At 32.8% G+C, this 12,390-nt stretch overlaps 2 protein-coding genes across 2 annotated transcripts; both read left to right on the forward strand.

The window, feature by feature from the left end:
* Positions 1-4,301: 4,301 nt before the first annotated feature.
* Positions 4,302-6,477, forward strand: LOC145948460 (uncharacterized). The gene is made up of 9 exons (XM_083058148.1): positions 4,302-4,367; positions 4,452-4,658; positions 4,770-4,976; positions 5,088-5,294; positions 5,406-5,615; positions 5,721-5,927; positions 6,033-6,239; positions 6,351-6,408; positions 6,465-6,477. Exons 2-9 carry the CDS (start codon positions 4,577-4,579, stop codon positions 6,475-6,477), a joined length of 1,191 nt encoding a protein of 396 aa, XP_082914274.1. The 5' UTR covers positions 4,302-4,367; positions 4,452-4,576.
* Positions 6,478-6,523: 46 nt separating this feature from the next.
* On the forward strand, positions 6,524-11,603 carry LOC145948459 (uncharacterized). The gene is made up of 7 exons (XM_083058147.1): positions 6,524-6,629; positions 6,724-6,837; positions 6,970-7,035; positions 7,989-8,075; positions 8,605-10,515; positions 10,756-10,839; positions 11,301-11,603. Exons 1-7 carry the CDS (start codon positions 6,524-6,526, stop codon positions 11,513-11,515), a joined length of 2,583 nt encoding a protein of 860 aa, XP_082914273.1. The 3' UTR covers positions 11,516-11,603.
* The last annotated feature ends 787 nt before the right edge of the window (positions 11,604-12,390 follow it).

A 12,390-nucleotide genomic window follows, 5' to 3' on the forward strand; every position in this document is an offset into this window, starting at 1 on the left:
AATTACGTTTACTGACTGACGAGCGCGAGGATCGCGTTGGCGACATTTATCCGCACTGTGGCCGCGTTTTTTGCATATTTGGCAAATTAAAATCTCCGTTCCGTTATTCGTTTGAAAATCGTGCCCTTGTAAGGAAAATTGAACGAGCTTCCTACAACTACTTGCGGCATGTCCCTCTTTGAAACAGATCTGACAGATTTCCCGCACTTGATTAGTGTACGGTGATTGGCCTGTTTTAACGCCTTGGCCTTGGCGCAAACCTGTCATCTCTCGAAGCTCTCTTTCTATCCTTAGGGCGTCGGCTACAGTTTCTTGTACGTCTAAATCTCTAGCGATTCTTTGCTCTATTTCAGGCTTTAGCCCTCTAATAAAACACTTACACATGTCTTTTTCTACCGTTGTTTTTATATTTTGATTGGGTAAAATGTGACCGGAACTTCGATATGCTTCCAATATTTGTTTTCCAAGTAATTTAACTCTATTTGCGTAAGTGACGACATCCTCTTCATTCCTTTGATAAATACATCCTAGTTCTCCTTGTAACTGATATACATTTTTAGTGGGTCCATAAATTTTCTTTAAATAAGTAGTTAATTGCAATACAGTATCAAAATCTTCATCCCGAATTGTTCGACGCGCTTCTCCCACTATTCTAGTTCTTATAATTTTAGTAAATTGAGCCTCTGCTTCCTTAGGAAGCATAGCTTTCGCTTCCTCGCAACCCTCGATAAAATAATTTAGCGGAATGTTACTACCGTCAAAAAAGGGGACGGCGTCTACCGCGTATTTTAAGGTAGCAAAGGGGTTAGGTTGCGCCATGTTAAAAGAAAGTAAATTTTCGGGATCGCTTTCGATATCAAATTTTTCGATTTGATCTTTTATTGTTTCAGTAGTTATATCGGCGGAATCGTCGGAATCTGGCTCGGGCGATTCGGCTACTAAAGTATTTTCAGTTAAATCGAATTCTGAGGAAGGATCTTTTAACAAAAAATTTATTTGGCGAGATGTCGAAGTTGAAGGTACTAAAGGTGTGGATGTGTGAATTAATTCGGAATCAGATGGTTTAGATTTAGATTTGCGTGTTCTATGTGGTGTTGTTAATGCAGTTTTATATAGTTCTTCTATTTGATCTTTATCAGTTTGACCTCTTGTTCCTTTACTCATTACCGCTACCAGGAATCGCACATTTCTATCCCGGACGAGCCCCCAAATTTTTATTTATGTTACGTCCAGACTCAAGGAAGGAAGAGTCGAAAGGAAGGACGTAACTAAATTTATCTTTTCGAACGATGGCAGACTATCCGTCTGTTCGACCCGAACGAACGTCTGGGCCCAAATAGGTCAACGACCGCAAGGGTCGCTCTTACTCTATTTAAAGGGCCGTTCGCTCGGTGGTCCCTTTTTGGCAAGAGAATTTAATCTCTTTTACGCAGGATGGGACCTTGTGCGATCCTGGTTTACGGGAATAAGTGGGAACGGGTTATTAATAAATGAAAATCATTTATTTTGAAATTTATAAATTTATTCCTAATATAAAGACGAAAGAATTTATATACATAATAATATTATTGACGGACTTAGTTGCTAATGAAGAGTGAATGTATGTGTATGTGTCGCGGGTGATACATTAGTACGGAGGTCTTCAATCGGGGCAGAAAGGGGTAAGAGTTATTGTTTAAATTTTAGGGTCCCGATTGGTGGTTACAATAATTTAAATGGTAATAGGTATATAAAATTAGTGTCCATGTGTGTGCGTGTAAGAGAGACTTCTAGGTTATATGAGTTCGGTAATTATGGCGGTGGAGGGGGGATAGGTTCGTAGGAGAAGGTGTGCAGGGACGGCTAAAGGATATCTTCGCCCGGGAACATACCAGGGGATGATGTTATTCCTATCGGTGGTCTCTAGAAATTCGCGTAAGGCCTCGTGGTCTACGGGGCCTGGACCAATCGTGAAAGCTTCCTCAGGGACTTCTCGTATCCCTGGGAGCTGGTTTATCAGCCAAGCTCTGAATTGCTCGTATGAGAGCTTGGCAGGCGATCCTGATTCCTCGGAATCGTCGTCGCTGATATCTACTACCTCAAACCCTTCCGGATGTTCCCTATTTACAGAGGACGTTGGGGATGAGGGAGGAGAATCTTCAAGGGTGATTGTTGAGGGAGCCGGAGACGGAGATCTAGGTGGCTCAGGGCGTTCGGGAGAAGCAGGGGGAAGAAAGGGAGAAGGGCTCCGCGGAGAATCGGCGTCCTCAGAGGAAACAGAGGAGTGAGGGGAAGGGGCCCGCTGAGGTATAGCGGGTTCGGGAGAAAGAGGAGAAGGAGTTCGCGGGGAATCGAAAAATTCTGCAGAAGCAGAGGTAGCGGGAGACGGCGTCAGCGGGGTTTCTATATGTTCGGGTGAGGAAATAGGAGAGACCGTAGGGTGATATGTATTAGTTGTCTCTGTATGGATCGGTGTGTTAATTTTTTCTAGGGAGCCGAAGGTTTCGCCCGCAGCCAGACTCCGTGCCAACGCTTTCTTTAACCGCCTATTACGCCGGTTTCGCGCCAATTTAACAGCGGTTCGCGAGGGTCGTCTCCTTGGATTTTCCACTACGAGAGCGAATAATAAAGTAACCGGGCAAGAAGAGTTTTTACTGAAAAATAACTCTGGGAGTTCTTGTAAGAGAAAAAAAAAATATATATATATATATTTATTTTTATATAATTTTGATATTTTAATTATTTAATAATTTAGTTAGTTATTGTATTACTTATTTGTTCATTCAAGAGAGAGAGAGAGAGAGAGAGAGAGAGAGAGAGAGAAATAGAGAGTGAGAGAGAGTAAATCACGGATTGCTCCGCTATCGCGGGAAATCCGGAGTGATTTCAAAAGATAAAGGGATGATAGAATTCACGGATTGCTCCGCTATTGCGGGAAATCCAGAGTGATTTCGAGAGAAAGAGGAGATGGAAGAAATCACGGATTGCTCCGCTATCGCGGGAAATCCGGAGTGATTTCAAAAGGTAAGGGGATGATAGAAATCACGGATTGCTCCGCTATCGCGGGAAATCCACAGTGATTTCGAGAGAGAGAGAGAGATAAGGATGGGGGAAGAAAGGACAGTTTTTCGAAGTTAGAATTTAACAAGGATAATAAATTAATAAATTAAAAAGGAAAACAATTATAATTTAATTGAAGTCCCAGAATTATTTTAAGTATTATTAGTAAGGGTGGAGATGTAGCGTGCTTGATAACTTACTACTTATGGAGTGCGCGGGTAGGTGTTAATTATTCCAGGTGTGAATCTGGCTACGGACTCCTCCGTGAGGATGGTGTTCCACTCGCAGTTGTTCACTCGCGAAAATCGTCGTACTCGGTGAGCACTGGGCACACGATGATTTCACAAATGTCACTGCGAATGCTCACGAGTTCGAGATTCACTCGAAGGATGGTGATACAACTTTTCGCGATTGATCCGCGAGCGTAGGTTTGAGAAAAGATTGATATTCTCTGAGAGATGTCACGGGTATATATACCTTCTTGCTCCTCCTTCCCGTTAGTTTGTTAATATTTCCTGACGAATAGGGAATTTTTCAATAACGCCCTTTCAGTCCCGGAGGCGTCTCTTGACTTTAAAAGTTTATCGGGATTGGTCAGGGCTTTTGTTTAGGGCCCTAGGTTTTGACCAATGGAGAATTTGTTGAGGTTTATATTTTTATTATCCTCTCGAGATTTCGATATCGGCGGCGGTGTTTGTTGTTAGTTTTTCCTATATCGCGATATTTGTCGTTTGTTAGTGCCGCTTTTATCGGCGGGTTCTCGCTTTATTGCCCTCGCGTGTGGCTTAGAGCTTGTTTGCTGAGAGGCGATGCGTGTGGCATCTTTTTAATCTTTATATTTTTCGCCGCTTTCTCGCGAGAATACCCGCAGGTGTGCTATCTTATTTTGCACACTTTCGTTTTCATTATTTGTTTTCCCCTAATTTTACTAGGGAAGGATTTGCTTTCGGCGCGTTCTCGCCGTCTTTATGTTTTGCCGATATGTGATTTTAACTTATTATTCGCGAGGGTGTCGGCAAGAATCCGCTTTCGGCATCTTTCCGCCTGGTCTCTTTTATTTACCGATTTTGTAATATTTATCGGTCGCTCACGATATCTGCAGCTGTCCGTTTCGCTGGGCACGTTTTCGTTTTATTATATACGTGCCGCTTAGATTATTATTATCTTTTTTCTTCCTTTTTTATTTACCTAACAACAAACTTCGCCTTGGTCGTGGGAAAGAAAAGAATCGTGAAGTCCGCCGGACGTAACACAAGATATTAAAAAAAATATTATAACAAATAAACCACATATATTATGCAAAAGAACTAATTTTCTAAAATTTTGTGGTAAGTTTAACTCATATCAATGTGATGTTTGTAACACTTATTTTATCATATGTATGTAATAATCATGTATTTCTTTTCTCGTAGATATTAATTCGATAAGTCTTATAGATAAAAACAAAGGCATTGATTCTGTGATACTAAAAAAGGAGTCTGTTGCTAAAAAGATTGATATTTCATCAAATACTGGTGAATCTCACATAATAGTTTCTATGGATGAAAGCGATAAAAATAATGAATCTGTGTCAAACAGAAATTGTAATGAGAAGATGACCGATGTTGCATCAAATACTGGTAAATGTCCACATTTCCAATTATTTAATTTAGCTCATATCAATGATGTTTGTAATACTTATTTTATATATCATATGTATGCAATAATCATCTGTATTTCTTCTCTCATAGATATTAATTCGATAAGTCTTATAGATAAAAACAAAGGCAATGAGGCTGTGATACTAAACAAGGAGTCTATTACTAAAAAGAATGATGTTTCATTAAATACTGGTGAATCTCGCATAATAATGTCTATGCATAAAAGCGATAAAAATATTGAATCTGTGTCAAACAGAAATTGTAATGAGGAGATGACCGATGTTACGTCAAATACTGGTAAATGTGCACATTTCCAATTATTTAGTTTAACTCATATCAATGATGTTTGTAATACTTATTTTATAAATCATATGTATGCAATAATCATCTGTATTTTTTCTCTCGTAGATATTAATTCGATAAGTCTTATAGATAAAAACAAAGGCAATGAGGTTGTGATACTAAACAAGGAGTCTATTACTAAAAAGAATGATGTTTCATTAAATACTGGTGAATCTCGCATAATAATGTCTATGCATAAAAGCGATAAAAATATTGAATCTGTGTCAAACAGAAATTGTAATGAGGAGATGACCGATGTTACATCAAATACTGGTAAATGTGCACATTTCCAATTATTTAGTTTAACTCATATCAATGATGTTTGTAATACTTATTTTATAAATCATATGTATGCAATAATCATCTGTATTTTTTCTCTCGTAGATATTAATTCGATAAGTCTTACAGATAAAAACAAAGGCAATGATTCTGTGATACTAAACAAAGAGTCTACTACTAAAAAGATTGATGATTCATTAAATATCGGTGAATCTCGCATAATAATGTCTATAAATGAAATAAGCGATAAAAATAATAAATCTGTGCCAAACAAAGATTATAATAAGAAGATGACCGGTGTTACATCAAATACTGGTAAATGTGCACATTTCTAATTATTTAGTTTAACTCATATCGATGTTGTTTGTAATACTTATTTTATCATATGTATGCGATAATTATGTATTTCTTCTCTCGTAGATATTAATTTGATAAGTTTTATGGATAAAAACAAAGGCAATGAGTCTGTGATATTAAACAAGGAGTCTATTACTAAAAAGAATGATGTTTTATTAAATACCGGTGAATCTTGCATAATAATGTCTATGCATAAAAGCGATAAAAATATTGAATCTGTGTCAAACAGAAATTGTAATGAGGAGATGACCGATGTTGCATCAAATACTGGTAAATGTGCACATTTCTAATTATTTAGTTTAACTCATATCGATGTTGTTTGTAATACTTATTTTATCATATGTATGCGATAATTATGTATTTCTTCTCTCGTAGATATTAATTTGATAAGTTTTATGGATAAAAACAAAGGCAATGAGTCTGTGATATTAAACAAGGAGTCTATTACTAAAAAGAATGATGTTTTATTAAATACCGGTGAATCTCGCATAATAATGTCTATGCATAAAAGCGATAAAAATATTGAATCTGTGTCAAACAGAAATTGTAATGAGGAGATGACCGATGTTGCATCAAATACTGGTAAATGTGCACATTTCCAATTATTTAGTTTAGCTCATATTAATGATATTTGTAATACTTATTTTATATATCATATGTATGCAATAATCATCTGTATTTCTTCTCTCGTAGATATTAATTCGATAAGTCTTATAGATAAAAACAAAGGCATTGATTCTGTGATAAAGGAGTCTGTTGCTAAAAAGATTGATGTTTCATCAAATACTGATGAATCTCACATAATAGTTTCTATGGATGAAAGCGATAAAAATAATGAATCTGTGTCAAACCGAGATTGTGAGGAGATGACCAATGTTACATCAAATACTGGTAAATGTGCGAGAGAAGAAATTACCGTGATTATTGATAACTGTGATTATCAAGAGAGTACAGATCTCTCAGCAAATTTTGGTAAGTTTCGATAATGTTATCAACTATATTTCTAAGCGCTATTTTATCATCTGTATGAAATAATATTTTTTCTTATATGTATATATTGTTTTAGATATTGGCACAATAATCTTTACAAATCAAAATGAGACCATTGAAACTGTCATGCCGAATAACTTTTTCATGAATGATAATATTGAAACAGCAGACGCAAATATTTCTTTATCTGGTATGCATTATTGTTAAAATTAAATTTTAAATATTGTTTCATATTTTTACATTTTAAATAATATGCAATGTTTTATTGCATTGTTGAATAAATGTATTTGTCCGTTTGTCTAATCTTATGTTTTGTTTGCAGATTCACTTAATGGATCTGTTATAATCAATAAGGAGTGTGTTAGGAGATTAAGTTTTAACATGACTGGTATGTAGAAATTGAATTATTTTTATATAAAAATATAAACTCATAAACAAATATAAATATACACAAACTATAAAAAAATAAGGAATAAATGCAATAAAAAATATATATATATATATGCATATATAAGCATGTCCAGTGTTTGCTGTTATCTGAATAAAATTATATAGATGATCATCTAGATGAAACTTTGGCGTCATCTTATCTTTATATAGATATAGATAATAAAAATATGTATTATGTATATCTGCATCATAGATGAGAAAAACTATTATTTTTACTAAATTATCTTGAATAATTTTCAGATAATTTTGATTTAGAATCATAGCACATAAAAATACTTAAATAGTAGAACTTAAGCAATAAGTCATAAAAATTTATAAGTAGAAATATAAATACATATATTTTTATATCCTTTTTATAATTTACATTTTTTTAAACTATGTTTATATAAGCAGTCTTAAAAATTATTATCTTGAAAATTATCTAGATGAATTGCCATATAATTTTACCTTTTATTTAGATACATATATTTAAAACAAAATTATCATTTTATCTAAAATTAATTTAAATATTTTTATCTCATCTTTATCTAGCTAATTTTAAAATCATCTAAGCACAACACTGAGCATATCACAAAAGTAATAGAAAACCACTTAAATTAAAATATAAACATTAATGTTTATGTATATTTATATTTTTTAGAGATAAAAGATTGTATCTCCAGTTATATAAATTTAGAGAAAACAGGTTTTATAGTTTCAAATACACATAAGAAATGATAAAATTTTAGACAAAATAAAAATAAATATGATAATACAGTAATACAATTTAAGTTTTTATTAAGTATTTATAAACTGACATTTTAAGATTTGTTTAAAGTATAATCTTGTAAACACGGATTATTTTAGATATTATTTACTAATCTATTTTTATATCTTCAATAAATCATACAGAAACTGATGCAGGACGTGTAAGTGTGTTATCTCCTTGCCGAGATGATATGCCTGATCCAGAAATTGTTGATGTGCCAGTGTCTTATAGTATGTAGTTTTGTTTTCTTTTTCTTTATAAATTAATAAATCTCACAATATTATATGTGTAATATATGATATATATATTAATGGACATAATTCTTATAACATTGACGTTGCTACTGTTTTACATCAAGCTTGTTATTATTTTCATATAACGTACAAGCTGCGATTGCAACTTCATGCAAAAAGCGCAATAGTTTTGTTTCATTAATTTTATCTTAAGCTTTTAGTGATTTTAATTATAAAGACTAATTATAAATTTATACTTTTGCAAGATTAATTATAAATTTAAACTTTTACAAGACTAATTATAAATTTAAGTAATGTAATTCATGCAATATTGTGCTCTGTATATTTGAAATACATTAAAATTAAGATAAATCAATTTTATTACCTCTACTTTGAACATTATTTTTTATCTTTTGGTAATATATACATTGACATACAAATATTGTGTGCTTTAATTTTTCAATGATATGGGAGTTGTGTCCTTTGTTCATAGTTATATAATTTCTTTGTTTTTCTTTGATATTAGATAATGATAAGGACGAAAGTGATGATGAAGAATATATACCTTCAGAACACAGTTCTTTATATAGCAAATCTCCTCAAAAGCAAGTGCCAATTGTTAACAGAAGTATTTCATCCACTTCCAGTTTTGATACATCAAGTACAAATGTTGTTGGTACATCAGCATGTAACGATGAAGCTATGTATGTTCAAAAGTCTAATTTAAAATCAAAACAAAATTATTGCACTTTTTGTATGAAGTTGCAATCACAGCTTGCACGACATTTGGAAACAGTACACTCTAACGAGCCTGATGTAAAAAAATTTGCCATTCTGCCTAGAAAAAACCCAGAAAGGAAGAAAATAATAGAGACTATTCGAAAAATGGGTAATTTTAAATTTAACACCAACTCAGAATTTAATACTGGGCAATTAATTGTATGCAGACGTCCAAATGAGAAATCTAATAAGACTGCTAAAGATTTTGTTGTTTGCGTAAAATGTAAAGGATTTTTCGCAAAAAGCACAATACGTCATCATGCTCGAGCTTGTCTTAAGAAAGATTTTCGAAAAAATAAAAATATTATGATTATGGGAAGAAAAATCACTGGTAGAATACATTCAATAGCAAGTGAGTGTTTAAGGAAAACAGTGTTTCCTGTTATGCGAGAAGATGATGTAACACGTATTGTGAGATATGACAAATTATTGATTATATATGCGAATAAGTTGTGTGTTAAATATAAATCCCAACATCAGCATGATATGATTCGTGCACGATTGCGTCTACTAGGCCGTTTTCTTATAGCGTTAAAAGAGATAAATACGAATATAGAAGATTTTCAGTCGCTGTATCATCCACAAATATATGACGACTGTATTTCAGCAATTAATATAGTTGCAGGATATGACAATGAAGAACAACTTTATAAAACTCCTGCAGTAGCGGCTAACTTGTCAACACTTATTAAGCATATAGGAAATCTTCTCATTATGGAATGCATCAAGACTCAAGATGAAGAGAAGAAAAAATTAGTTAAAGACTTTTTAAAACTGTTAGTTGTGGATATAGGTACGAGTGTCAACAAAACAGTTATTGAAACGCAGTCCGCACATAAAAGGCACAAGAAAATAAATCTCCCGTCATTGGAAGATATTAAAAAATTACACACACATTTGGCAAAAATGAGAACTGAAGCATATGCAGCATTAAAAGAGTCCTTTTCATATGAGAAATGGATTTCTTTAGCAGAAGTAACATTAACTTCAACACATGTCTTTAATAGACGACGAGCAGGAGAAATTGAGCGAGCACTGATAGAAGATTTTGAAAATTATGAAAAAGTAAATAAAAATATGTACAGTGATATTTATAAATCATTATCGATGGAAGATAGAAAAATTGCAGAGAAATATGTTCGATTTTGCATCAGAGGAAAACTGGGACGCACAGTGCTTGTTTTATTGTCAAATGAGTTATTTGATTGCATCACTTTAATCTTGAAATATCGTGAAGAAGCTAATGTACCAAAGAAAAACCCTTATATTTTTGGACTACCTGCTGTCGACAAAGATAGACACCGATACCTGAGAGCCTGTGTTTTAATGCGTACATTTGCCGAACAATGTAACGCAAGTCAATCAACTACTTTACGCGGTACAACATTAAGAAAACATATTGCAACACACTGCATTCAATTTAATCTGAATGATACTGATGTTTCCGATCTTGCCACCTTTATGGGTCATGCTGATAAAATACACAGAGATCATTACAGGCAACCAATAGCAAGCAGAGATATACTGAAAATCTCCCGCTACTTAGAAGCAGTATCAGAAGGAAATGCACAAAATACGAATAATAAATCGATATCGGACAGTGATTCTGAAATAGAAGATAACTTAGTTGAAGTTAACAATAATAGTGATGAAAGAAGTAATGTTATTTGCTTAAATCATTATGTAAAACATAGAATTTATAATATTAAGATTTACATTATTTACATTTTTAATTAGTTTTATGTTGTTTTGATGCTTATTTATTTTACATTAAAGTATTCTTTTTGTATATTATTTTGATATCGTAATGATATCATGATAATAAAACGAGCATTACAATATTATAATTTCTATATTGTAATTTCGTAAATGTTTTAATAACTGCTGTTTATTATAGATATTTCATTATGTGAGACATCAAATCATTTCAAAAATTCTGACAAGCAAACGGATGAACAAGGTGGAAAACGGAAACGTAGTAGTAAGTAATTTTTCATATCTGCTTTCAATCAATAACTGTACGAATTACAATAATATACAGTTTCTTTTATTATGTCAATTTGTTCTTAAAAATGATACTCATTTACATATTTGTAATATAACTCTTAAAAGTTACCTATTTAATTAGTGCCTGCAAGTAATTATATTTTGTCATTTCTTTTTTATTACCGAAATACAGAACTTAGTTTTGTTTACATAATCTATAACATTTGCCAATATTTATACTAAAACTATTTATAATTGCGATTCAAAATTAAAAGTAAATAAGTAAAATAAAATAGCATTTCTATTTAAATAATTTATTATCGTTGAATATGGGATATAGGAATGATCATAGCAATCAACGTATTATTTTTATTAAACGTATTATGTCAAAGTCGAGAACAAATAGTATAGTTATTTCGTTAAATTATTTCAATAATATTCTCTATGCTCCTCTAGCATCTCCTTATGGACAAACAAAAAGAGTACGATGGACAGAATTTGAGAAAAAAGCAGCTCTTTCTGCGTTTGCACAACATATGGAAAATAATACATTGCCGTCTCTAAAAGAGATTCAAGAAGTAAAGAAAAAATATATTTCTCTGGCTCGTCGTACATCGCCGCAAATCAAAACGTGGTTGCATAATAAGCAGAAAAACCTGAAACAACAATAGTGGAAGAGTTTGCAATTTCGTACAAAACATTTTATTAACGCCTGTAAAGAAATTCTGATTTTTTTTAAAACAATATAAAACGTTTTCATATCACTTAAATTTTAAATTTTTTAATTAAAATTTATATAATTTAATACTTTATATAATATATACAGGGTGTCTGACGTAAGGTGTCACACCGAAAATATACAAGTAGATCTCGTTAAACTGAGTCGAAAAGTCCTATACCATTTTGCAAACAACCACGTAAAATTTCGAGATATTAATTAAAAAAGATCGACCAACGAGCGCGCGAATTACGTCGGGGCGGCCCGCCGCATGCTAGGCGCGCGTTGCCTATAGCGATACGGCACGGTACACCGCTTAGCGGGCCGTCCCGACGTAATTCGCGCGCTCGTTGGTCGATCTTTTTTAATTAATATCTCGAAATTTTACGTGGTTGTTTGCAAAATGGTATAGGACTTTTCGACTCAGTTTAACGAGATCTACTTGTATATTTTCGGTGTGACACCTTACGTCAGACACCCAGTATATATAATTTTAAATTAATTTTATATGTACTATACACAGTATAACTCTGATTCAATATCTTTTTTTTGTTTTTGTACACCTGTACATTGAGATATGCTAATATATAGATGTGTGCGTTAGTTCGTCAATGTTATAGATGTTCATAAGTAAATCTTATTCTATCTTTTGGTTTCAATTTAACTACCTCATTCTAGAAGGACCTTGTGAAGGCGTAGTTACTATAGTACAATATATTATAATAATCTGATCTCGTATATTATATTATATTAATTAATTTATCACATGTTCTTTATGATTTATATTATTGCTAAATTTTAAGGATTAAAGTTTAACTTTAAGGATGT

The sequence above is a fragment of the Prenolepis imparis genome, unplaced genomic scaffold, assembly GCF_030444845.1.
Source record: "Prenolepis imparis isolate NDT839.2.m4 unplaced genomic scaffold, iyPreImpa1.0 SCAF_400, whole genome shotgun sequence".
Lineage (NCBI taxonomy): Eukaryota > Metazoa > Arthropoda > Insecta > Hymenoptera > Formicidae > Prenolepis > Prenolepis imparis.